This window comes from Phragmites australis, chromosome 4, assembly GCF_958298935.1.
Source record: "Phragmites australis chromosome 4, lpPhrAust1.1, whole genome shotgun sequence".
In the NCBI taxonomy this organism is placed as follows: Eukaryota; Viridiplantae; Streptophyta; class Magnoliopsida; order Poales; family Poaceae; genus Phragmites; species Phragmites australis.
The window spans coordinates 5,051,685-5,077,262 of record NC_084924.1 but is presented as its reverse complement, the minus strand read 5'-3'; the positions used below and the strand labels follow the sequence as shown (position 1 = coordinate 5,077,262).

General features: G+C 44.1%; 2 protein-coding genes, 1 non-coding gene and 1 pseudogene across 3 annotated transcripts; 2 read left to right on the top strand and 2 right to left on the bottom strand.

The window, feature by feature from the left end:
• Window positions 1–1,317: 1,317 nt before the first annotated feature.
• LOC133914109 (S-adenosyl-L-methionine-dependent tRNA 4-demethylwyosine synthase) lies at window positions 1,318–3,042 on the bottom strand. The gene is made up of 6 exons (XM_062357262.1): window positions 2,918–3,042; window positions 2,323–2,513; window positions 2,135–2,221; window positions 1,884–2,041; window positions 1,580–1,790; window positions 1,318–1,497 (listed from the first exon to the last, which is right to left on the bottom strand). Exons 1-6 carry the CDS (start codon window positions 2,994–2,996, stop codon window positions 1,348–1,350), a joined length of 876 nt encoding a protein of 291 aa, XP_062213246.1. The 5' UTR covers window positions 2,997–3,042; the 3' UTR covers window positions 1,318–1,347.
• A 785-nt stretch (window positions 3,043–3,827) lies between these two features.
• Window positions 3,828–7,901, top strand: LOC133915364 (uncharacterized). The gene is made up of 2 exons (XM_062358500.1): window positions 3,828–4,508; window positions 7,105–7,901. The coding sequence occupies exons 1-2, from the start codon at window positions 4,061–4,063 to the stop codon at window positions 7,752–7,754; spliced, it is 1,098 nt and encodes a 365-aa protein (XP_062214484.1). The 5' UTR covers window positions 3,828–4,060; the 3' UTR covers window positions 7,755–7,901.
• Window positions 7,902–8,430: 529 nt separating this feature from the next.
• On the bottom strand, window positions 8,431–18,846 carry LOC133914034 (uncharacterized; annotated as a pseudogene).
• On the top strand, window positions 9,748–9,886 carry LOC133917173 (small nucleolar RNA Z247). Its single transcript, XR_009909583.1, has one exon. It is a non-coding gene; the product is annotated as a small nucleolar RNA Z247 (small nucleolar RNA).
• Window positions 18,847–25,578: the final 6,732 nt, after the last annotated feature.

The following is a 25,578-nucleotide window of genomic DNA, read 5'->3' as shown; positions in this document are numbered from 1 at the left end:
TCTCCTGAAATTAGATCCATGCCATTAACTTAGTCTCCAATTTTAGGAGATTTGTAATGGTATGGATCCAATTTCAGGAGATTTGTAATGATATGGATCCAATTACAAAATATTCATAATTGTATGATCCAATTTTAAGTGATTCGTAATTATATGAATCCAATTTCAGAAGACTCATAATAGCATCTTTCCAAATACCGAAAGTGTATTGGTATATTTCAAAAACTACCTTAAGCTATTTCTAAACCAGTTTGCAAACATACCACTCTACTCCCCTAGATTGCTGTTTTAGCACTATGTAGTTCCCGTGTTTGCTACATTATACTACTCCGTCAAAAACTCGGCGGCATCAAACCAGTTGTCCTCCTGTACCGTCTTCCTCCCCTCTGGCACTGCTACCTTCACTACCTTCTTCTCCAATGAGTTGGATTGGCTCCAAAGATAGGGGTGGTTAGGCTCGTAGGGGCAGACAAAAGCAGCCCATCAAATTGAATAGCCACCCGTACAAAAAACAAGAACCAATTGATTTTTTGCCACTGCTAAGAAGTGGCTTCGCTTATTTACCACTTTGATTTGCAGTCATTGACTCAAATGATCACTATTTTATTGACTCAGTTTGTTGCGGCCGTCGTCTGATTCACCCTAGCCCCCATCCGATCTGCACTGCCCTAGACCGGATCTAGCGCAGCAAGGTATTTACCGCGGGTAGACGGTTAATCGAGTACAATTGCCATCCGAGGGAGTAACAGTATGTAGCAAAGCAAAATGGATTCTCAGCAGCATTTTACAGTTTCTGATTGCTCTGCTCCCACGTAGACCCCGGAGTTTAGAGACTTGCTTCCCGCCTTTTTTTCATAGGAAACATCACTTCCATTACTAAACGGCACAACCAAATTGCTGACAACCTGACAGATAACAAAATCTGGAGAGAAAAGACGATGCTGAAGTTTTCTAATAACAAACGATGCTGAAGTGTTCTAAAGGGCAGGATTAAGATGATTTCCGACTTTGCAACATATCACGACATGGTAATATCGTATTTATCTGGGTATGCTTCCGCGACTTGATGCGGCAAGGTCTACGATGCTGATCATGTCACAATGACCAGGCAGAACAAAATCCTTCATCAATAGTGCAGAAATTTTACTGTTTTACAAAAACCACGTCACAAAAAAAATTATATGTTGTACACAAACACAAAAAATTAAATGGTACGGATTTCCTGCTCTCCAAAATTTTGCCTTCTAAAATGTAGGAAGCAGGTTAGTGAAAGCAGGCTAAGCAGCAGTTCCATTGTCCACTTAAATTTTGCAAGAAGATTGATCTAGTACCTAGATAGCTGGGAGATTAATTTTTCTGGGCTGCAGCTCCATGGCGCCTTTCCTTCTTGTAACGAGATTGATCTGGATCGAAGCCACCTTCGTCGGCACCATAGATGGCCCATGAAGGCGTCATGGCCATGTAATCTTGGCTCTTGAAAGGCTTTCCAGATGTCACCTGTATTGGTGAATTAGTGTTAATTCAGAGATAGGATTATCTGCTTGGGTGTGCCACATACTATTTATTCAGTAAGGCTTACCAGTTCATGGAATCGGTCACAATCTATCCATGTATGCCATTTGCCGTTTATCTTGAACTTATCCACCTTCGCGAGTAGGACACAGCATGAATGAGCATGCTCACATGCTAGTTCGTGCACACCGCCGCTTTTTGATGCCAAAACCTCAGAAATTGTTTTTACATCAGAGTGCCAGGGTACATTTTCCATTGTCAACTTTGAAGTCGCTGACCTGTATGCATTATCATAATATGTAACATGAGAACACTAGCAAACCAAAAGGCCAAGCCATAATCAGCAAGTAAAAAATATAAAAGGTACTTACGAGTCACAGTTTGTTACACCCTTGATTTCAATGAAATCAGGTTGGCCGAGGTTTAGCAATTTTGCATATGAATCAATCTCTTCTGCATTCCAGCCTTTAACCAGTGTCAGTCGGTAAACTGTTCGTTGATCTTTCTCATTCAGGGACTTGAGCGAATCCTTGTGAGGTGCGACAGTGCATGACACAAAGTAAAACAGTTAGTGTAGACCTTACATTCATGATGCGCATCTGGAAATTTTCTACATCTTTACCAGGAAACGCTCCCAGAAGTCTGAAAACAGTGGCCTGTCAACAGCCTTCAAACTTTCCTTTGTAGCTGCATCCACACTGACATATAGCTGCAAACATATTGATCTTGTTAGTATTCTTTAGAATTTGTTTCATTGAGCATTCAAATACAAAGATCTGGGACTTAGTTAGAATCTATTGAGAATATGACCTGAGTAATTGGTTTCAACGTCTTAATCTTTTCAGGAAATTGAGCATTTGTAACCAGAAATGTAGATATGTGTCTGCGGTGTAGCTCATCAACCAGAGCATTTATCTCAGGGTACATTATTGGTTCACCAACAAGAGATAATGCACAATGTCTAGGTGATAGACCCTCTTCTAGTTTTTCTGGCTTTACTCCTGAAAAATGCAAGAAGCGGTATTCTTAGCCAATAAAGACTGTAGTGAGGTTGCTTGATAATGCAAAAAATTCTGGAACTGAAAAATATCTATGTCAGAAATAGCAATGTCTAGGTTGCTTGATGAAAAACATAAGCATAGTCAGGCTAAAAAATAAATAAAAGAAGACTGCACATTTGATGGTTCATACAATCTCTTAAGTGAGCTGTGAGCATTTTTACCAGGATTAATATGGATGGAAACTTTGTTTAAGATGATTCCAGTTCCGGCAAGGAAAATTTACAGGCATTTGGAATGACCATGGTCCAATCTGCCCTGGAGTTTTTGATTGGGCAGTAGGATACACAATACAATGCTCAAGTGACCACTCGTATAATACATATGGAAGAGCTGAGCGTACACACCTGGTACACCTTTCATTTGCTTAAACATCTTAGTGTGCTGATCAATTGCGGCATTTACAATGTCAAGAGGATCATCCATCTTCCATTTCCAACTCTTTCCAGAATGCGACGTAATCTCTTCTGCACTAGCAGTGGCGGCAAGTTAGGAATAGAGGCTGTGTGGGATGGCACATGATCTCCCTTTCTTGCCGCGATTTGCTCGGTAGTAGTGGTCCATTATCCCTCCTATACGAATACCGAGACAGCCGTTCCCTTGCCGGTCTACTGCCTGATGGCTTTACATCGCTAAAGAATCTGTAATGGGAATTCCTTTAAAATAGCTACAAGATCAATGGAAAAAGTCGCAGCGTTTTGCGGCACCAAATCCACTGCCTCACTGAAGTTCAGAATTCTGAACATTCAGTTACTGTTCATTGTCTGAAAAGTTTCAGAAGGACTTCAATCGGGCGCTAGAGTCTGAATCCGAGCGAGTGTGAGTTTGACCGGTCAAATTAGGTTCCAACAGGCACAATCGGGCGCTAGAGTCTGAATTGGAGCGAGTGTGAGTTTTGAGCGATCAAATTAGGTTCCAACAGGCACCTCGTCACGGCCGCGCGCGCACGTGCTTCTCCTCTGCTCTCCCCGGCCGCGACAGCTCCAGCCTGTTCTGCTGGTCCTCCCTCCCCTGCGCCAACTAATTAATAACACATCGCCTGCGCGCGCGCCCCTCGCCGTCGCAGTCGCGCTACAGTCCGATCGTCCAGCCGGGCGCGCGCGTAGGCAGGTATAGAGGCCGACGCGCGCGCGCGCGTACGAGCGAAGCAGCGTGAGCCCACCGGAAAATCACGCGCCACCAGTGCTCCGGGCGCATACGTACACACACGAGCACGCCCCGACGGAACCCAGCTAGCAGGGTCGCGTACGTGTGGTCCTCTTTTCTTATCTCTTCCCTCCGCGCGCGCCTTTCCCACTCACCATACAAACCAACCGTGTACAGCAACAGGAAGCTTATTAGGTTTGTTAGAGATCACACACGCTGGTACAATGGAAAAAATGGTGAGCTAGCAGGTTAGCTAGTGTAGAAGAGCATATATAGCTGCCTGGTATACATTGTGTGGCCGCGCGCGCGCGCTCTGGTTCAAGGAGGAGAGGGCCAGTCTGGCCATGTCGTCGAAGGAGGAGGAAGAGAAGGTGGAGGCGCCGTGCGTCATCAATGGTGACACGACGGCGGAGGACGGCGGCGGCGGCGAGGAGGGAGATGGCGAGCGTGAGGGCGAGTTCGAGGAGGTGATGGCGCAGCTGGCGCCGGAGGGCGTGCGGGCGCTGCACGCGCGGGTGGAGTCCGAGTGGGGGCCCGTGCTGCAGAGCGCGTGCCAGACGGCGGCGGCGCGCGCGCTGTGGGGCCGCGCGGTGCGCGACCCGGCGGCGGGGGTGCTGGCGGGGGAGAGGTACCTCAGGGGATTGCACGAGAAGATGCGGCGCGACGAGCGCGCCGGCGCGCGGGAGGTGCACGGGGTCATGATCGCCGTGCGGACGCTGTGGTTCGACAGCCGCATCGAGGCCGCCGTCGCCGCGCTCGGCGGGGACGCGCAGGTCGTGCTCCTCGGCGCAGGTTCGTACGTAAACTCTTGCTGCAGCACCGTTACATGCATGCATATATGCATGATCGATCGATGCACGCTTGGTGTACACCCCCGAATGGAACGAACTCATGCATAGTACGTAATTCATTATCTATTTATTATATTATTATTTAAGTGTTAAAAGAAATCAACATGTTTACTCTTAATGTCACGAAATTGTCATGTTGATTAGAAAAAAAAATCTAGATCACTACATTTAACGGTCTAGATTAAAAAAAAGGTTTATATAAAAAATGATTAATAAATAGTTAAAATCGAAATTTAAAATTATGAAAAATTAGCAATTTAATTTTCATACTGTTTGGGATGCAAAATATCTCAATAAAAACGTCATATAAAATAAAATTAATAATAAAAAGAGACTAATTTTTAATTAAAGGTGATCGTGATAAAATTAGCGAGACTAACTACGCTATTAACGTGTACCATGTTACCAGTGCGGAAAAAAAGATGTTGTGAGCTTAGCCGATACATATTGCATCTTACTGCCATATCGTTAGATAGATATGCGGACGAAGAACACTGAAGTATGAAAATGACACAACGGTTTACTGTTTCATAAGTGTGGCATGTCAGATTTCCAATAATTATGTGCGCTCTGCCTGAGCGTAAGTCTGTGCTTTTACAATTGTCAAGACGAAGATACTATAGTTGAAGTTGCATACACTTGCTGAAGAAGTGGAGAGCATATAATTAGGGCTGTACACAACGGTTTCTGCCAAACCGTTCACCTGTATGTCACCACTGTTCACGCTTAGTATAACCGAGTGACACAATCAATTAAGGCGAATGGACATGGAAGCTGCAGCTGGGCGTTAAGCGGTTTTGACGGAACGGTGGCTGAATGGCCCTGTTATATATCATAACATTCACGTCAGCTGCCACATTAATATTTTCATTTTTTTTTCAAAATGCAATGCACACATCAATAAACCATCATAGAGTTTAAATATTTATTAGCTAGGTGCCCGTATGCTACAATAAAAACACACATATTAGACACGAAAATATCAATCACAAACTAAGATACATAAATGTAAATGTGCCACAGGAGCGATGTAAAACAAATACTTCGATAGCGATGTTATAGTTTTATTTCATATGGGATCTAAAAAATGAGTAACAGATTATTTACTAATTTTTTTAATTTATTTATTTATTTTTATTAGTAAAATAAATTATATATCTGTAGCCGGTAAAAGACGGAGAGACTAGAGAAATAAGATGGGTAACAAAAGTAAATAAATTATTTAAATTTAGAGATTTTTATATTAGATTGTTGGAGAGTCGGAGGAAGAGATGACATGGCAAACAACTCATATTTTATAAGTAGTTGAGAAGATCAGCTTTGAATCCGTACAACTATATCTAGGTTTAAAATGAAGAACCGTACTTTTCTAGGAAACATGATGAGGTTACCCCTGCAACGTTGCAAGGGCAATTTGGTCTTTCTGACTTTTTTTTACAGTCTTACTAATACCACCAAAAAATATATTTGCAAATAGGAGCTTAATTAATTCATGGGCAACAGTTCATTCAGATATTTTTTTAAAAAGAGAAATTTTATTAACTTTTATAATCACATCAAGATGATACAACACATAAGAATTTATCCTGTCCTTTTCATAAAAATGCACGCAGCCACGGTTCATTCAGATGTACATTAACTTGACTGTTCTTCCTCCACGCTGTCCATTTTATCTGTGGCAGGAAACCCAAGTGCCTACTGTTGGACACAAATGAAAATGAATATATGCTCCTATATTATTACAAAATGTTTTTAAGAAAAATATAAACAAAAGAAAATTGTGGCTCGCAATGAAGACACCCGGCAACGTTACAGCGAGAAGAAAGCTATCCTGCGATATTGGGATGCAAGCATGTCCAGTACCGCTATTTTTGTCCAGACTCCAGCCGAGAGCACATCAACTTCAACACTCTGATATTTATGTCCCTGATGATACTGGTGTCTGCTGTTAGATCCCTTCAGTGTGTCTAGTCAGTTGGCAGTTAGCACGATGTAGGCCAGGAACCTTTTGGCTTGTATTCCTCAAAAATACTTTTGGCTTGCAGCTAGGGGTGCCAACACTATACATACAAAAATTTCAGAAGTAGATCCATTCATCAGCTTTTGGTGATCTTATACGGAGTAATGGTAACCCAGAAGAAAACTTTGGATACATGAAAAATGGCGAGCACGTCAAAACTTTGAATTTGATAATGCCAGTGAGCTATATCCTTGAACAATCTGATGCCTTATCTGGAATTGCACGAAACTGCAAGAACAAGGCATTACTGGAGTTGGCAGAAGTACATTTGAGCATTTTCATTTAGGCGTAATGCACTCATCAAAACCTCTAAATTCAACAATTCTGGTGAACCATGCATTAAAGCTTCTGATGTTTTGAAACAATTGCGCAAAATTGATGGAACAAGAACACCACATTTTGCAGTAGATGAAGCGTGTTGAGTTGAAATAGGTTTCACAACAAACATCTTCATTTGCACAGAAGTTTACCTCGAAAATAAGGCTCATTCTGGTAACAAAATATAATGTTCTTTCAGGGATGGATGCAAGAGCCTATCGATTGAGCTGCCTAAAGGAATGCACGGTATTTGAACTTGACTTCCCGGAGCTCCTAGAAATGAAATCTGATCTTCTGCACGAAGCAATGAGTTCTGCAAATCACCAGAAACTCACCATGATGGCAAAATCATTGATTAGGGTTCCTGCCAACATACAAGACGCGGACTGGATAACGAAGCTGCAGAGCTGTGGGTATGTTCCTGAAAGAAACACCATATGGGTGCTTGAAGGCATTATCTACTACCTTCACCAGGCGCATGCAATGCAAGTCCTTGAAACAATTGCAACCAGCCGCACCTCAGCCTGCACAGTGCTCCTGGCCGACTTCATGAACAAGAATGCAACGTCGCTCTCTCCGACAATGTACCATTTCTACCATGACAGCCCTGACCTCCTGCTGCCTTCTATTGGGTTCTCTCAGGTAACACTGTCACAAATTGGAGACCCGCAAGCACATTTTGGGCTGATAAGTCACCCAGAGAACCTGTTTGATAAACTGAGGAGACTGCCAAGATCAATGGAAACAAATCCGGAGGATGGCACGCCATGCTGCAGACTGTATTTTGTGGAAGCCTCTGCTTCACCAGATGACCAGACCACATGTCCACTGGATCACCACTTGGGATAGTTATACATCTTTCTTTTCATCTGATGATGTGCATAATTCATTAGCATTCAAATTCAGATGTGATTTTGTATAATATATTTTTTGTCTGAGATAATACACAAAATCTTGTCATGAAAAATGTATTATCAAGATTGTGCCTGCTCTTCACACATTTATTGCAACTTTCCAAGTTATTACAGTTTATCCAAAACCATCAATACATATAAGCATGCAATTAAATTATGGCAAATAAATACCAAAACGAAAGAAATATACTCCACAAAATTTTAGTTCCATGTACTCTAGTGAACAGCAGGATATTTTAAAGAAACTAGAAGTCGAATGTAAATATTATACTGTTGATAAACAGGATGATAAGCTGTGGACCAAAACAGAGAGAACCTTGAAAATATTAGCTGAAAAGAAAATTTGATTTAGTGCCTCCTTGGATGGCTACCGCACTTTGCACATATCTCCTTAATAAGTTCCGATATTTAATTTTACCTTTCTTTATATAAGCGAGCATTATTTTACCATAAATAGCACATATCAGATCAAATATACAAAGGGTGTTGCACAACAAAAGGCCCTGATATGCAAAGGCAAATGAAACCTTACCTCAGGGGTAGAAGGAATACACAAACAATAAACATTCTAAAGTCTTGAGAAAATTTGACGGGACTCAGCCAAAAAAGTCCTAAACAACTAAACAGTCTTTAACACTCTGTTCAAATTTGTCAAGGGCAGCGATAGTGCTCAGCAAGCCATTCTTCATCTGCTCTTTGCAGCACAGAGAAATTGATAAATGCCAGCACTTACTACCTTCAAAGACTCTGAATCAATTCCACAAAAAATCAAGGCTTGTAATCTTCGTACTAAACAACAATTTTTTAGATATTTAAGAGAATGAGCTTATTTTATTTGAACTCCTACAAAGTATTCAGAATCAAAATTGTGAAAATCAGTTCACCCCTCATGAGAAGACGTTCCAAACTGGGAGATCTGACAAATTGCTGCATTTTTTTAAGGACTCTAGTAGGGGAATCCCCTACTGTTGGATATAATATAAATTAAGAAACAGGAAACGTTCAAACTGTACAAGGCAAGCTCAGCAGAAAAATAGAGGAGAAAGCAAAGAAACTATACAAAGGAGCTAATCCATAGAGAAAGCAGAGAGTGCAAAGTGCCCTTCATTCTGTGCAGCTGCAAGTGCACAGAGTCAGTGAACCAGAGCTAATCCATATAGAGAAAGGAGTGTTAGAAATAGTTGAGATTCTCCTTGTAACATGTGATAATGCTGTTGGTGGTTCGGTTGGATTGTTCTAGAGATAGAGTTAGAGATAGATTTCTTCTCAACCAAGTTGAACAACAAACCAACCAAACACAACAGCCTTGGTGTAATCCTATCGGCTTTTGCCACTATATAACATGTACCCGTGGTGAACCGAGTTTGGTAACCACGTTTTCCCTATCTTTTACATGGTAATCAGAGCATCTTCTTCCTAATACATCTACCTTCCATCCCTAGTCGCCAATGGCGTCATCATCCAGCTACACCCCGCCAACCCTTGGTCCCCCGGTCTCTGAAAAATTGACCAGGGACAACTTTCGCCTCTGGAAGGCGCAAGTGCTCCCAGCCATCCGTGGAGCCCAATTCATGAGCATCCTTGAAGGAAAATATCCAGCACCTCCCAAGACCATCGAAGAGGAAGATGCTGCGAAGAAGAAAGTCGTCGTACCCAATCCGGAGTACGACAGATGGCTGGCGAAAGATCAGCAGCTTCTAGGCTACCTGATCAACTCGGTCGCCAAAGACGTCCTGGCGCAAGTCACCACACTGGAGTCGTCGGCCGATCTCTGGAAGGCGCTTGAGAACATGTTCTCTGCGCACTCCAGGGCGCGGGTGTCCAATCTGCGCATGCAACTCGCCAACCTCAAGAAGGGATCCATGTCTACATCGGCTTACTTCACCAAGATGATCGGGATCAAGGATGAGCTTGCTGCAGTTGGTAAGATTATAGATGATGAGGAAGTTGTAAATCAGATCTTGAATGGCCTTGATTACGAGTACAACCCTTTTGTGTCTTCTGTTCTTGGGCGAGCTGATCCGACTTCCTTGGATGAGCTCTATGCCCAATTATTGGCATATGATGCGCGCTTGGAGTTGTACCAGGATAATCAAGGAGGAGGAGGACAGTACAACTCCTCGGCTAATGTTGCAAATCGTGGGCGCGGTGGCTCTCGCGGTCACGGCAGTTACCAGGGGCGCGGTCGTGGTAGAGACGGACCACAACGCAGCAACAACTCTGGTGGAGGAGGATCCTCCAAGCAAGGAGGCCAAAAGTCCAATTCCAAGCCCACTTGTCAGATCTGCAAGAAGGTCGGTCATGAGGCGTCAATCTGCTGGTATAGATATGATGAAGATGAGGAGCAGCCAAATGACAAGACAGCAGGAGCAGCAACCGTGGGCTATGGAGTAGACACAAATTGGTACATGGATAGTGGTGCTTCGGATAATATCACTGGAGATCTAGAGAAGCTATCTGTTCGTGACCGCTACAATGGACGTGATCAAGTGCACACCGCAAGCGGTGCAGGTATGAAAATTAGTAATATTGGTAGTACTATTTTACATACCCCTGTTAGAAATTTGCACCTTGATAACGTCCTTCATGTTCCTAGTGCAACAAAAAATCTTGCTTCTGTTCATCGTGTAACCTCTGATAATAACGTGTTTCTTGAATTCCATCCTAATTTCTTTCTTATCAAGGATCAGGAAACGAGAAGAATCCTCCATCAGGGTAGATGCAAAGGTGGCTTGTATCCCTTGACGTCCCGGCCAGTAGAAGAGGACGCAAGGAAGCAGGCCCATGGAGTCAATAAACCGTCGTCCTCAAGATGGCATAGCCGTCTAGGTCACCCTGCCTCTCCTATCGTAGATCGTGTTCTTAGAGAGAATAAACTTTCTTTCATTAGTAGTGAGAATAAAGAGTCTATTTGTGATTCCTGTCAAATGGCCAAGAGCCATCAGCTACCTTATTCTATATCAACCAGCATATCTACAAGTCCTCTTGATTTAATTTTTTTCGGATGTTTGGGGTCCGGCTCCTTTATCTGTAGGTCGTCACTCTTACTATGTTAGTTTTATTGACGACTACAGTAAATACACCTGGATATATCTTCTGAAAAAGAAATCAGAGGTCTTCCAAGTTTTTCATAACTTTCAAAACCTTGTTGAAAGAAAGTTCAATAGAAAAATTCTCTCTATGCAAACGGATTGGGGGGGGGGGGGGGTTGAGTATCAAGGGTTAAATTCCTTCTTTCAAAAGATAGGCATCTCGCATAGAGTCTCTTGTCCTCATGCTCACCAACAAAATGGAGCAGCCGAGCGCAAACACCGCCATATAGTGGAGGTTGGTTTGGCTCTCCTTGCAAATGCCTCCATGCCTCTAAAATTTTGGGACGAGGCATTTCTCACAGCAACATACCTTATTAATCTCCTCCCTAGCCGTGTGATCAAGTATCAAACTCCTGCTGAACGCCTTCTCAAAGAGAAACCAGATTATAACTCCTTGAGAGTGTTTGGATGTGCGGTGTGGCCAAACTTGAGACCCTACAACAATAGGAAGCTCGCTTTTAGATCCACGCGATGTGTTTTTCTTGGCTACAGCGCCATGCACAAAGGTTTCAAGTGTCTTGAACCATCTACAGGCCGAGTCTACATCTCTCGTGATGTTGTTTTCGATGAAACAATTTTTCCTTTCGCTCAACTCCATCCTAATGCAGGAGCTCTTCATCGCAAGGAGATTCTTCTTCTTCCACAAAATCTCCTCGCTACAGGGGGTGTAGATAGTACTAATCCAATATTTACTAATCCTGCTGTTGAGATTGATGATGTGCAGGAAAATTTACAAGAAAATTCGGCCTCAAATGGTTCACACAGCTCTAGCGGCATGTTCTTCCCTCCGGCCGCAGCAAATCCCGGTGGTGGATCCGATGAAGATCGCCCTGCTGATTCCCCTGCGGTGTCAGGCGCGCGATCCCAGGAGGATACGGCTCCTGACGGCGGTCGCACGGACTCGGCGTCTGTCGGGCGTACGGGAACCAGCCCCGACTCGACGCGTGGGGGGGATGGACCTGCGCCCCCAACCGGGCCAGTGCCCCCTGGCCCTGCTTCGACGAATCACAGCGCGCCGGCCAGGCGATTGTCTCCTGCGGCAGGCGGATCTTCTACACCGAGTTCTGGATCGGGTGCGGCCACGCAGACTACTCCGCCTGTTCCTCCGTCTTCTCCAGCGCCTGGTCCAAGCAATCCAGATGCTGAGGTCCAGGTTCCACCTGAGATTCAGAGACCGAGGACACGACTGCAGGGTGGTATTGTGAAGCCCAAAAAATTTCATGATGGGATAATTAGGTATGGAAACTTTTGTGCGACAGGAGAACCGGAGAATATACAAGAAGCTTTTGGTGATCCAAAGTGGAAGAAAGCCATGGAAGATGAATATCAAGCTTTGTTAAAGAATCATACTTGGCATCTTGTTCCTGAGAAAGAAGGTAAAAATCTCATTGATTGCAAATGGGTATTTAAGATTAAAAGAAAGGCAGATGGGACTATTGACAGGTACAAAGCCCGGCTAGTAGCGAAAGGTTTTAAACAACGGTATGGCATTGATTATGAGGACACCTTTAGTCCTGTAGTGAAAATTGCTACTGTCAGGCTTGTTTTGTCTATTGCAGTGTCTAGAGGATGGTGCCTTAGGCAACTAGATGTACAGAACGCGTTCCTTCATGGTGTTCTGGAAGAAGAGGTATATATGAGACAACCTCCAGGTTTTGAGAGTGCAGATGCACCACTTCTTGTGTGCAAGCTTGACAAGGCCATATATGGATTGAAGCAAGCGTCAAGGGCCTGGTATTCTAGGTTGAGCTCTAAACTCATTGATCTTGGTTTTAAGACTTCAAAGTCAGATACATCACTCTTTATATATCAAAAGGGACATGTGACAATATTTATGTTAATATATGTTGATGATATAATTGTTACTAGCTCCTCTCAAGATGCAATTGCAGCTTTACTTAGAGATCTCAAGAAGGACTTTGCCTTGAAGGATCTTGGAGAGTTACACTACTTTCTAAGTATTGAAGTGCGCAAAGAAAAGGATGGCATATTGTTGTCACAAGAAAAATATGCAAGGGAAATTCTTTCTCGTGTTGGCATGAAGAACTGTAAGCCATCTCCCACACCGTTGTCATCTACAGAAAAGCTGTCGTGTCATGAAGGAACAGCGCTCGATTCTGAAGACAACACGAGATACAGGAGTATAGTTGGTGCACTCCAATACCTTACTCTCACAAGACCCGATCTGGCATATTCAGTAAACAAGGTGTGTCAATTTTTACACTCTACTACCACGGTTCATTGGACTGCTGTTAAGAGAATATTGAGGTATGTGAAGCACACGATTGGTATAGGCTTAAAGCTGCAGAAATCTAGTTTAATGTTGATTAGTGCTTTCTCTGACGCTGACTGGGCTGGAAGTATTGATGATAGAAGATCCACTGGAGGCTTTGCTGTTTTCTTTGGTGCTAATCTTATCTCTTGGAGTGCTAGGAAACAAGCAACGGTGTCTCGGTCAAGTACCGAAGCAGAATATAAATCTATGGCAAATGCAACAGCTGAGGTAATTTGGCTAGAATCTTTGTTGAAGGAACTTGGAATATATTTGCAGCAGCCTCCTTGTTTATGGTGTGATAATCTAGGAGCAACTTATTTATCTGCCAACCCAGTGTTTCATGCTAGAGCAAAGCATATAGAAATTGATTTCCACTTTGTTCGTGAGAGAGTCACAAACAAGCAACTACAGATACGGTTGATACCTTCTGGAGATCAGCTAGCTGACGGTTTTACAAAGGCATTACCAGTCCGCAAGTTTGAAAACTTTCGAGGCAATCTAAATCTTCAAGGCAAGAAAAGTTTAGATTGAGAGGGGCTGTTAGAAATAGTTGAGATTCTCCTTGTAACATGTGATAATGCTGTTGGTGGTTCGGTTGGATTGTTCTAGAGATAGAGTTAGAGATAGATTTCTTCTCAACCAAGTTGAACAACAAACCAACCAAACACAACAGCCTTGGTGTAATCCTATCGGCTTTTGCCACTATATAACATGTACCCGTGGTGAACCGAGTTTGGTAACCACGTTTTCCCTATCTTTTACAAGGAGAAACTGCAAAGTGTCCTTCATTCTGTGCAGCTGCAAGTGCACAGAGTCAGTGAACCGGCTCATCCATTTATGAAAAGTGGGGTTGGCTCGTTGGAAGATTTTTGCATTTCTTTGTTTCCAGATCTCCCATGCAGCAATAGCAAAAACCTCCATGAAGAAAGGGTTCTGGAAAGCTCCTGCTGCCTCCTCTATCATTGCGAAGAAATCAATTGTCTGGTTCCAAGTGATACCGATGGAAGACCAGCATCTAGAGCTGAAGGAACACTCAAAGAACAGATGGAAAGCAGTCTCCTCTATGTTTAGATTGCAGAGAACACAATTATAATCATTACCCTCAATTCGATAATTTTTCCTTTTGAGGATGTTCCTGGTATTGAGTCTGTCCGTGAAGAGTATCCATGTGAAGACTTTTATCTTTTTTTGAGCATTTCGAATTCCAAATTCCTGTAATGGGTGCTGGAGGTGATATTGACTTGTAGGGCAGAGCATAGAATCTGCTAGACTCCTAATTGCCAGTATCCCAGCAGTATAACCAAGTATCCTTATGGGTGTTCTGATTCTGAATCTGAGCTAACTTCTGTTGGAGGCTCTAAAATTCCTCAAAGGTTTCCAACGGCTAAGGTGTGTGGAAGTTTACGTGGGGTGTAGGATTCTCTTTGTATCTGGCAATAGGGACGTTTTTTATCTTTGGCAAACGTGTACAATCGAGGAAGTTGCTCTTTGAGACAGTTTCTATTCCAAACATCATGCCATAGGAGAATTGTGGGTCCATCTCCCTGGCATCCTGAAGCTATCCCACAGAAATGATCATTGTAGCTCATGATGTACCTCCACCAAAATGAACCTTTAACAGGGGAGGTATGTGGGATGTGACCATTATGATACTGTGTGTTCCAAATAAGGTTGACCCATGGGATATCTAACTTATTGTAGAATTTATGGAGATATTTGACCAGGAGTGCTTCATTTTGCATTGTCAGATTGATTAGTCCCAAACCCCCTTTATTTTTAGGAGCACACACCTGTCTTCAAGCAATTAGGGCCTTTCCTTTTGAAGAATTGCAGCAGTTTGTTGTTAGCAGCTTCCTACGATAAGTTCATCACATAAGGTTTATCTTCTTTGTTTACTAAGTCAACAACAGAGACTGAATTGGTCCTCCATAGACAAGTTATTGAATATCCTAACAGAAGATACAAAAAAATAACAATATTACATAATACAAAAAGATACACATGGATTTATTACCATACGAAACATCAAGTTGTTACTAATAAGAGTGCAGCATATTAATAGTTCACTCATGTAGTCATGTTTCCAAATCCAGGATTAGAATAAAGCAAGATATGTAATGTGTCCACGTTACCCACCTATCGTCTGTGAGCTCAAAATTACTATTCTCCACCACAGTTCCCAGCTTAGAGAATGAACTGTACAAAGTCAATGAACTTTGAGTTTACTCAACACAATAAACAGCAATTTGGTGAGGTTCATGGAATGCCATCGACAAACATACTGTATGAGCTCCCCAAGCCTAGCATCGGCTTCAACCTTAAGAAGATCCTTATCGGCAAGCAGTGATGCGGCATTCTTTAGTATCAAGCTGAATGTGCAGACCTACAGGGTAATTCCATCAAACACCTGGAGTACCAAAAACAAACCAGCTATGTCTAACGTAAACGACCCGACCTCAACACCAGTCCGCGACTGGAAAGCGACAAGTGAGTTCCTATGATGCTCGTCTCAGCAACCATCGCCGTCCTTAACCCCCGCTTCCACTCTGCCCACGCTGTGCCGCAACTGCCGCCGCACGATCTCCACCCCGCGCCCCTCTCCGTAACCGCTCCTCCCGTCTTTATAATCCAAATCAAACCCCCGGTCGGACCTCCTCTCACCACACCGCGCTCAAAGCCCCAAATCTCATCGAGTTTCCTCCCCCAGAGCGCCTTCACTCCGCCACCGAACCATCCCCGATGGTCGCCGCCGTCGCCGAGCCGTTGGAGACCACCCCGAGGCGAACTTGCCCCTCAAACGGGTTCGCCGTCGCCTCCTCTCCGCGTTCCGCCGCTAGTGGTCGAAGGCCGGCCACCGGAGCTCAACTCCGGCGACTCTCCGGCCGAGCGCCGCCGCATCGATCCCTGCGCCGCTGGTCGCATCGACCAGAGGAGGAAGACTCAAGGTGAGCCGTCCGATCTTACAGCAACGGCCACGAGTAGATTGCAAAATACCCCTCCGCTAGCCAATTAGATCGTGCCATGTGTCCTCTTTAACCCAGTCAACTTATGAGAGCCACGTCAGCGCCACGTGTTGCTCACGTGTCAACCACGTCAGCCGAGCCGAGCCGGTCAGCGTCCACATCCGCGTGATGATGTCATGCTGACGTCATAAATAGGGTTTTCTAATTAAAAATAAATTTGTTAATTCTTTTAAATATGTACTTTTGCAATTAGGTCCCTATACTTTTATGATATCACAAAATAACCCTGACATGCCTGTTATTTTACTTTTAGCCCCCTAAACTTTTAGTTAATTGCAAATAGGTCCCTAGAATTTTACAAATCAGCTCCTAGAATTTTCTATTTTACAAATCAGTCCCTATAATCTTTCAGAAAAGCCCCTGTAGAGTAAAACTAGCATAACTTTTTCATACGAGCTCTGATTTAGGTGATTCTCGCGCTCCCGCGATCGTACCAACAGTACTTTCCGTTAGTAGGCTTTTTATAGCGTCTTGCTTCTGTTTGGTACACTGTTCTTAGTGTTTCCTTTGTGCTGTTTGTCGGAAGTTCCTACGATTAGTCGATGACATTCTGGAACAGTTCGAGTGACATCAAGATCAAGATTTCGACAACACTGAGCAGCACTTTGGAGGAGGCAAGTGTCCTTATCACATTGGGCCTATTATAGAGTAGTGTGTCTTTTACTTTTTAATTGCATGCTTTGTCAATATGAATCCCATGTTTAGGGTTTATTAGTATTTTCCATATTATCTTTGTCGCCTGTGTTGTAGTTTGGGTATCGAGGTTAGAAATGCTTAGTTGTGCTGTCAAGTCGGGGTGGGATAAATGTTAATTGGATTAATAGTCTATGCAACATAAATCAGTTTGGGTAATCTTTTGTAGCAACGTGGATCATAGGGATCTAGGCAGGTTGGTTTGGTTGGTATGGCTGTTGTGTGGGCATTGGATGATGTGCAAGCACCTGCTTTAGATCCTAAGTACCGGTTCTTGAAGCCTGTAACCCAGCTAAACAGCGCAACCATGAGGCTTATATGGGTACGGCCTGGCCAATTAATTAGATGTCCTCCATATTCTGTACGCACTGGTGAACGGTTAAGTGGCATAAGAGGGGGTCTCTGCAGTGGATGTAATCCCTATTAGCGGTGAAACCTTAGTGGGTGCATATGGATTTGGAGGCGCTTTGTAAAGGCCTTGTAGTGAGACCCCGGCTCTACACTCCGGAAGTGTGAAGCAAAACAGGAATCATGACTCGTGGGTAAAGTGTGCAACCTTTGCAGAGTATAAAACTGATCGATCAGCCGTGCTCACGGTTAAGAGCGGGCTTAGACTTCTTCATGATTAGTGGGGAATCTTAGATAGTTAGTTTTGGGTAGTCGGATAGTGGTACCCCGATTAGTTGGTAGTCGGATATAGAATATCTGGTGAGTCTGGTAGTCGGATGGAATCTGATGAGCTATTCCTTTAATGTTGGTGTCGTCGCATATAGTAAATAGGACTGCTAGGTTTTCTTGAGTCCTAAGTTATTTTGGCATAGATGCAGTAAACCTGAGTCAAACCTTTCTTGTCTTAAGCTCTCATATCATGTTTTCCCACACTTGCATAGTACAATATGTACTCATACTTGCTATTTCCAAAAATAAATACTGCTCAGTTGGAGAAGACTACACGGAGATCAAAGAAGCTGAAGACTACAAGGAAGACGAAGCGTCTTAGGTTGCGTTGCCCCCAGTCGATTGCCTGTGGTGTGCCATAAAGCTTTCGTTAGAGTTTTCTCGAGTTCTTCCGCTGCTATTCAAAACTCTGGTAATTGTTTCAATAAAGTTGTTTTTGTTCAATATAGAACTGTATATCACTGATATGTCACCGCATGTATGATGAAACTGATCCTGGCATACATGTGGAATACACTTGGTTATTCTTTTAAAAAACCGGGTGTGACAGTTCCTCTGCCGCGGCACGCAGTCCCTCCCTGCAACACCGATCCGCCCCCTCACCTCCTCGGTGTCCTCAGCAGACGCATTCGGCGAAGCTGCATTGCGCAGTCACAATTGCCAAGAATCGAAACAAAGCAGACCAAAATAATTAAGTGTGACTGTGTGAGGTTAACTAAGCAAACTGAATTACTGAGGAGAGCTTGGGCTTTGAGGAGGGTGCCGCGAGAGGCAGCAATGGGCGCTAGGAGGTAGGAAGCCGACTTCTTCTTCTGCTCCCGCAGTAGCTCCTTCAGCCCAGCCGCGTGTACCAACAAAATAGGAAGAGGAGAGAAGAGTGAGAGGTCCGGTCACTGACCAAAGAAGAAAGAAGGTAGGTAACGAGAGGAAGTCGCTCGTACGGACATCGAGGGAGAAGGCGGTGGCGGCGGGGCGGCGCGGTGCGGCGCGGCGAGGCCACCACGATGAGGGCGAGGAGCGTGGCGCAGTGAGAGGTGAGGTTCGTAGGCATAGATGGCGGCGGTTGCGGCTGTGGGGATCCTGGGGGAGGTGGGAGGCCACCATTGTCCTGCGCCGGAGAGGTGGCCTCGCCGTCGACGGTGCCGGCAGCCGCGGTGGCACGGTGAGCCAGTGGATGGCGCGCATTGGGCTGCTCATGGCTAGTTGTGCGGGATATTGGGATGTGTTCTTTGTGAGTGAGCCTCCGAACTTTACGATGTGTCCCATCTTAAAGGGAATGTTATGTATTTGTTAGTATATACGTCTTCACATGTCATTTACGCCTCCACTAAGCACGACGCCTCTTGCACTTGGACGACAGCGAAGGCGCTTGCTAGCCAGATTATGACCTAGCTTATTAAATCCCTAAGCTATCTAAAAGGTAAAGCTTATGTTTGGTCGCGGACTTGTGGCTGGAAGCTCCACTTATTCCCGTTGGTACTAGTAACATGTAAAAATGAGGCTTTTCAAGTTTCTCACCGTCCCCACCTTATTTCTAATAAAAAATGTCCCTATAACTTCATCTTATTTTAAAAAAATTGTCACTCATATATATACACACACACACACACCAGAAAAATCTCCTCCCCTCTCCTCCTCTCACTGCGTTGCCAGGCCTTGTCTTGTGAGGAAACTGCCCGCAATGCACCTCCCCCCCCCCCCACTTAGATCCATCTTCCTCCACTGTCTTCCTCACTGCTGATAAGGAGGCCCACACACACGCCATCGCGTCCTACGGGTTGCGCTCACCTGCGCCCGTGTCCCACCTTCACTGCTCGAGATTGATGGTATCATCATTAGGGTTGCCAACATGGCCCCGTGGAGTTCCTCGCGACACTTCGTGAGGCTGCGCTGGGTGTCTCCCTTGCCAATTTGGTGGACCGTGCCACCGACAACAGATCATGATGGTCTGGGACGAAGTATGAACCGTGTAAGATCTCGAACCTAGGATCTCCTATGCATCTTGTATCATTCCCTGAATCAATTAGATGATACGCACAATATAACCGTTATAGTGTCACAGTCAAACTTCGTACATAAATACTAAGATTTAGAGTACAAAAGGCTTACAAACCGTACAATATATTACAAATCTAGCCGAACGGTAAAAAAAAACACAGCGGAAAATAAGGACCCATATCCACAAGCAGCTAGGGTGCAAACGTGACTTCTACGACTACTTTTCATCCTCATATGCACCTCCGGCGAAGTCGACATTAGCTTTCTCATCGGAATGATAGCAAGATTGAGTATAGAAGTTACTCAATAAGTCATATACTACTTCAAAGTGTTGATAGATGCATAAAAGGATGATTCAAGGATGCAGCTTTACAGTTTAGTTAGCGCAAAGCAGTTTTATGCAGGTATTCCATTGTATCATCTATTATTGACCTTAAAACAGTTTAAATAGCTCAAAAACAAGGTAACGAGCTATATTTAGGGAGTTCTCGATCCGAGAATGGGATACATCTCTCTCTGTAGTCCCTATCATCACATTTGGTATACCTCTAGTACCACACAGCTCCTAGCAGATTGGGCCAGTAACCTCATCACACGGACATTTAGTCCACGCACTCGCTCATCAAGACACATGCAACCGGAGTCTAGTCAAAATTGTTATTGTCGTTGCATGTCTATGACCATGAACATGGTTATTCGAATAGTTTTACACTTTGCAGAGGTTGTACACTGTACCCACGCGATATGTTCAGCCTCCAAACCGTTGCAAGCGGAGGAGAGAATCATACCGAGACACTGTAATCACCTTTTCTGTCGGGCTTTTCTATGAGATACCCCAAGTACCAGAGGTTTTGTATTGAATACCAGCTCCCTTTTTAAGTCGTTGGCCGGTTCTCGAAACATTCAAACAGAGGGGCAGATGGTCACTTGACTCCTCGTTGCTCCCTAGCCTCCTAGTATGATGTCCAACCTAGTCCGATGAAAGGAAAGTCAAATCCTACCCATACAAGATGCATAGTTGCATAGGGATGGCTAAACATGACGGCATAATGACTTGGTCCTTAAGTAGTCGGGCCAGTCATCTTCATTGGCAATGAATTCCACCAGATAACTCAAGCCCCCAAGAGCATTATCCCCAGAGAACCACTCTACCTGCTGCGCTAAAACAGTTTTCACCTATTTTTACACATCACCCTCCATATACCGCACGACATTAAGGATTTCATAATCATCATAGAATTCAAAACCATCAAGGATTTATAGTACGTGAGTTAACATTTATAATAGTAAATTGTTATCTCCAAAGAGATGTATTTTAAAAGTGACGTCTCCGAGGAGACATATTCATCCTATGCAAGATAAATATCAAGGTGTCGTCCAACATTGATATAGATAACAACAGGTAAATTCTAAAGTGATATGTATTCTGGATGATGATATTAAAGACATGGCAAGTGTTTGATAGGAGTAACTATCATAAGTAGTTTGTAAAAGTGCAATACATAGCACATGCGATAATAAGTCAAGTTTTAATTGATCATGTAAATTATATGAAAACATGGGTTTAATATGATCTAGGAAATAGGACTTGCCTTCTCTGAAGTTTTTTTCAAGGTCTTGGTTGTAGTTAGGATCCTTCTCGCTCCAGACGCTTCCCGCGCAACACTCGTAGAATTTTGACGGTTCGGCAATTATGACTACAATCATTAACGGGCTATATTAGGGAAGAACCAATAATATCAAATGGAAAGTCAAATGATCCCTAATGGACATAGCATTGTGATGGATAGATAGATCTCTAATTTAGATGAATTTTGGCGAAAGAATCGTTGAAATTGGAGCCAGAATGTAGAAGTTATGACTTTCGGAAGATTTAATCTAAACTTATATGAGAAAAACATGAAATTGCACTATTTATAGGTGGGATCCACTGACAGTAACTAGGCCCACATGAATAGTACTTGATTGGGCCATAATGGGCTCGAACTAGCCTGGTTTGGGCTTGGATGGGCCGAGTCAGGCTACACAGTACTGGGTTGTACAGTGTCTGGCCCACTCGGGATTAGTGTCACGTCCCGAAACTGTAATCACGCAATTAAGTCTAATTATGCGTCATTAGGGTCATAATTAATTTCGAGGCAATTTATTTTTGCACATCAGGGCACTTCGATTTGAGTCAATTGGATAAGAGAAATGAATTCGGGAGAGAAAAGAATCGATTTTGCAGTAAAACAGGCTTCTCTTTAGCACGTGGGCCCACCTGGCTGGCCCCACCACCTCTCCCTTCACTTGGGCAGCACCCACCTGCTCCCTCTCTCTCTCTCCCTCACTCCACTCTCGTGCCCCCTCTCTCCTCAACCAGCCAAGCCAAGTAGAGCAAGAGCTCTCCTTCACTCTCAAGCTCCCTCTCTCATTCTCGCCCAAAATCCCACCTCAAGAGAAGGAATCAAGATATGCATGCGCTACTCACGTGTTTACTAGCTCCTAAGCTATCCATCAATTCAATTAGTTTTTGTTTTCCCCAAGGATTTGAGCCGGTTTTAATGTCTTTCAGTGTTTATGGTTGAAGCACAAGAAGCACCGGAGTTCTTCCTCTTCCCAAGCTTTTCCCCTTCAACTGACGGTCCCAAAGTTCGACAAAGTACCTTGGATGAGTCTCCTATGCTCCCATGGCATGAATGCGTGTTTTGGTTGGTTGAAATCTGAGTTTTGGAGCTTCGTTGCAAAATGTCCGAGTTCTTGATGTTTTTGAGCAATTATGAGATTTTAGTGAATTTGAACTAGGGAATCGAGTTGATAGGTTAGTAAGTAAGTTCTAGACCCCATGAGCCATTGCAAAACCTTGCTCTTTGGTTTGGAATCGAATAAACCAAAGTTTCCCCTCGAAATTACTCTCTACGCAATGTCCGGAGACTCCGAACAAATCTTCAAACAGTTCGGACATTCCAGAAAAATCCCAATGAATTGTACTCAAAGATCATTAGGGTTTATGGTGCAATTTGAGTCTAGAACCCTTTGCATAGTATATATGAATGTCTATGTAGCATAGATTCGTCATGCGAGTCGAATTGATCGATGAAACAGCAAACACGTTTTCCACTGGAAGTCCGGAGTGTCCGAAGAATTTTTCGGATGCTCCGCAGCCCGAAGAGTCCGAAAAACTTCCTGGAGAGTCCAGATAAATCCAGAGAGTCTGGAGATTTTCCCGGAGTCACCGTCCTCCTGTTGGTTTTCTGATGTACTTTAGATCGCACAGTTGATATTCTTTCGCATGTCCTACACTTTTAGCGTGTTGTTATACATACCGTAGCATGCTTTGTTGCACTTCATTCATGCTCACCATCGCATGCGTTCTTCTCTAGTGAGCGAAGAATTGGCACGTGGCCCGGCTGCGGTTGAGGCGACGCCAATCTTCTCAAGTTCTGCGAGTGTTGCGCGGATAGCATTAGGCGGTCACCAGAGCAACAAGGCAAGCATATAAGTATATTTCTCCCAGTACTTTATATCATATGTGTCTAATGTGATAATTAACGCTTTATGTATGTTATACATGAGTTCGAGTCGATGTCGGGTTTATGATTGGTAGAACCTATGTTGATGCACTAATTCTCCTATCTTGAATAATTGTTGATCTGTATCCTTGTAGCCTGGGTTTAATATGGTAAAATACCATTCGTGATGCTTAGCAAGTGCTTAGATCCTCGGTAGAAGTCAAGCGGTGAAATGTTTCATCGTTCACGAGCATAGGCTTTAATTACTTGCACAATGATCGTAATGATGGATTGATGGTGTTGGTTAAATGAGTTAGGGGTGTTTTTCCTGCTCGGATGTGGAGTTTCGCTGGGTAGGTTAGGAGAGGGATCCGGACACCATAGACCGCTTACATCGTTTAAGCACCGATCATTATTGCAGTTAACTTTAGTACTTTTCGTACTTACTACATGTCGCATATGAGAATGATAAGCCAATTACCTTTGTAGTTGTGGTTTTTTGGCGTGCGGGTCGATGGTGTTGGGCATGAGGCTGGTTAGGTTATCCATTTTGCTTCAAGAGTAGTTCTGAATGACCCCCGCACTTATCGACGCATGATCAAACGGTCGGGATTTATTGGAAAAAGTTGACATGAGTACCCCTTGTATGGACCTATGTGGTCATGCAAGCCGTATGATCCTCAAGTCGTGTAAGTAAAGGAGTACCCCTGCAGGATTTAAAAATATTTCAAAATATCGCACTCTCGGTCATGAGCATGCTTTTGTCCATTTGTATCAGTCGTAGAGTTACGAGTGTGGATTGATGTGGTTGATGGGTTGAGGTAGTGCTTTACATATATTATTCATATGGTTCCATTTATATATATGTTCAGTTGAGGCTTATGGGTTAGACAGTCATGTTGATCAAGTATGGATGCTCACACATGTTTATGTTAAATTTGCTTTCGCATATGAAGTTTACTTAACCATGTGGCATTTTCTTACTAACATTCAAATGCATAATCCTTAGAGTTGAGCTATTTATAAGTGTTTATTATGGATTAAGTCTTGCGAGTACCTTCGTACTCACGCTGCTTTTTCATGTGCTACCGTAGAGAAGGAGTTGGTCTTTGGCTATTTTACGCCTGTCGAGGGTGGTGGCGGGCATGAGTAGCCAACTACTCAGAGGTCGCACTTTTGGGATGAAGTCTAAGGGCATATGACTTCACCTATCTTTGCAGTCTTTAGTCTTTCGCTGCGTAGTTTCTTTTGTTGGTTAGAAGTTGAGTCGGTTTTTATCTCCTCCTAGCTCTCATTTGCTGTAAATTATAATAACTTGGTAAATGCTTAAGAACTTATAACTTAATGTTAATTACTTGCTCTTTATTAAGCTGTGTTGTGATGTTAAATGCTGGAAAAGCATGTGTTCCGATCTTAGGTACAAAATATGTGTCGGGACTACCAAAATAGTATTTTGGTTAATCATTAAAGTCATGATTAAGTAAATAATCAACTTAATGATTGATTAGAATATTGTTTGGATGGTTTCTTACATTTGGGCCAGTTGATTTTGCGGGATGTGGAGCTGGGCCAACCCACTAGGGCGAGGCTCATGGCGGCTAGGATGGCCTACCAGGCCAACGGTGCGTGAGCCGAGCCGCGGCTTGCTCGGCTGGGCTGTGTGGAGTGCGAGCAGGCCCAACCACTCGAGCGCGCATGCAGCGTGGAGTGCAGCGACATAGGATGGGGAAATGATCGGCGGTGAGAAATTGTGGTGGCAATTGTGGTGGAGCCGCACGGGTGAGCTCGCCGGAGTTGGGTTTCCGCCAGGGTTCTACGATGAGTTACCATCGCCAGCCACCTATGCGTTACGGGGGACTTGGCTAGGGGCTCATCGATGGCGGGCTAAAACTAGAGCAATACCAGACTGTGGCCGGAACAGATAGCAGCAATGCAAGAAAATTAGGTAGCACATCTCCTGCACCGGTGTGGTCAACCTGCACGGAAAAAGGGGCCTAGAGCTCCTTGGACTACACGGCGCAATGGTTGGACCACACACATAGGCATAAGGCGCACTGGCGGCGAGTAACAGCATGGCGGTGGAGCAAAACACGGCTGCATGTGGCTACACGCGAGAAGGAAGGACGGGGATGACTACATGCTAACTAGGAGGGTTCGTGAGGGGGCTAGGATGCTCATCGAGATCAAGAACGACGACGGGCACGGCGGCCACCGACGATGTGTTGAAGAGGCGTCGACAGTGGTCGATCTCCGGCTCGGATGGCCTCCCATCAGGCTTCTAGTCAACGGAGAGCGACACAGGGACGGTGGCATCCTTCTAGGGCTTCTCGATAGCTTGTGGAGGAATAACGGTGATGGATGGAGCGGTGGTGGTGAAATGGGAAAAAAGGGAGGAGAGGGGCTGGGGTTGCGCCTTTTATAGCCCCACGGCTCGACTTGAGGTGGTGCCGGACTCGTGACGTCATGCGATCATTGGTGAGCAAAGCGACGGTGAGGTGGCAAAGTGGCA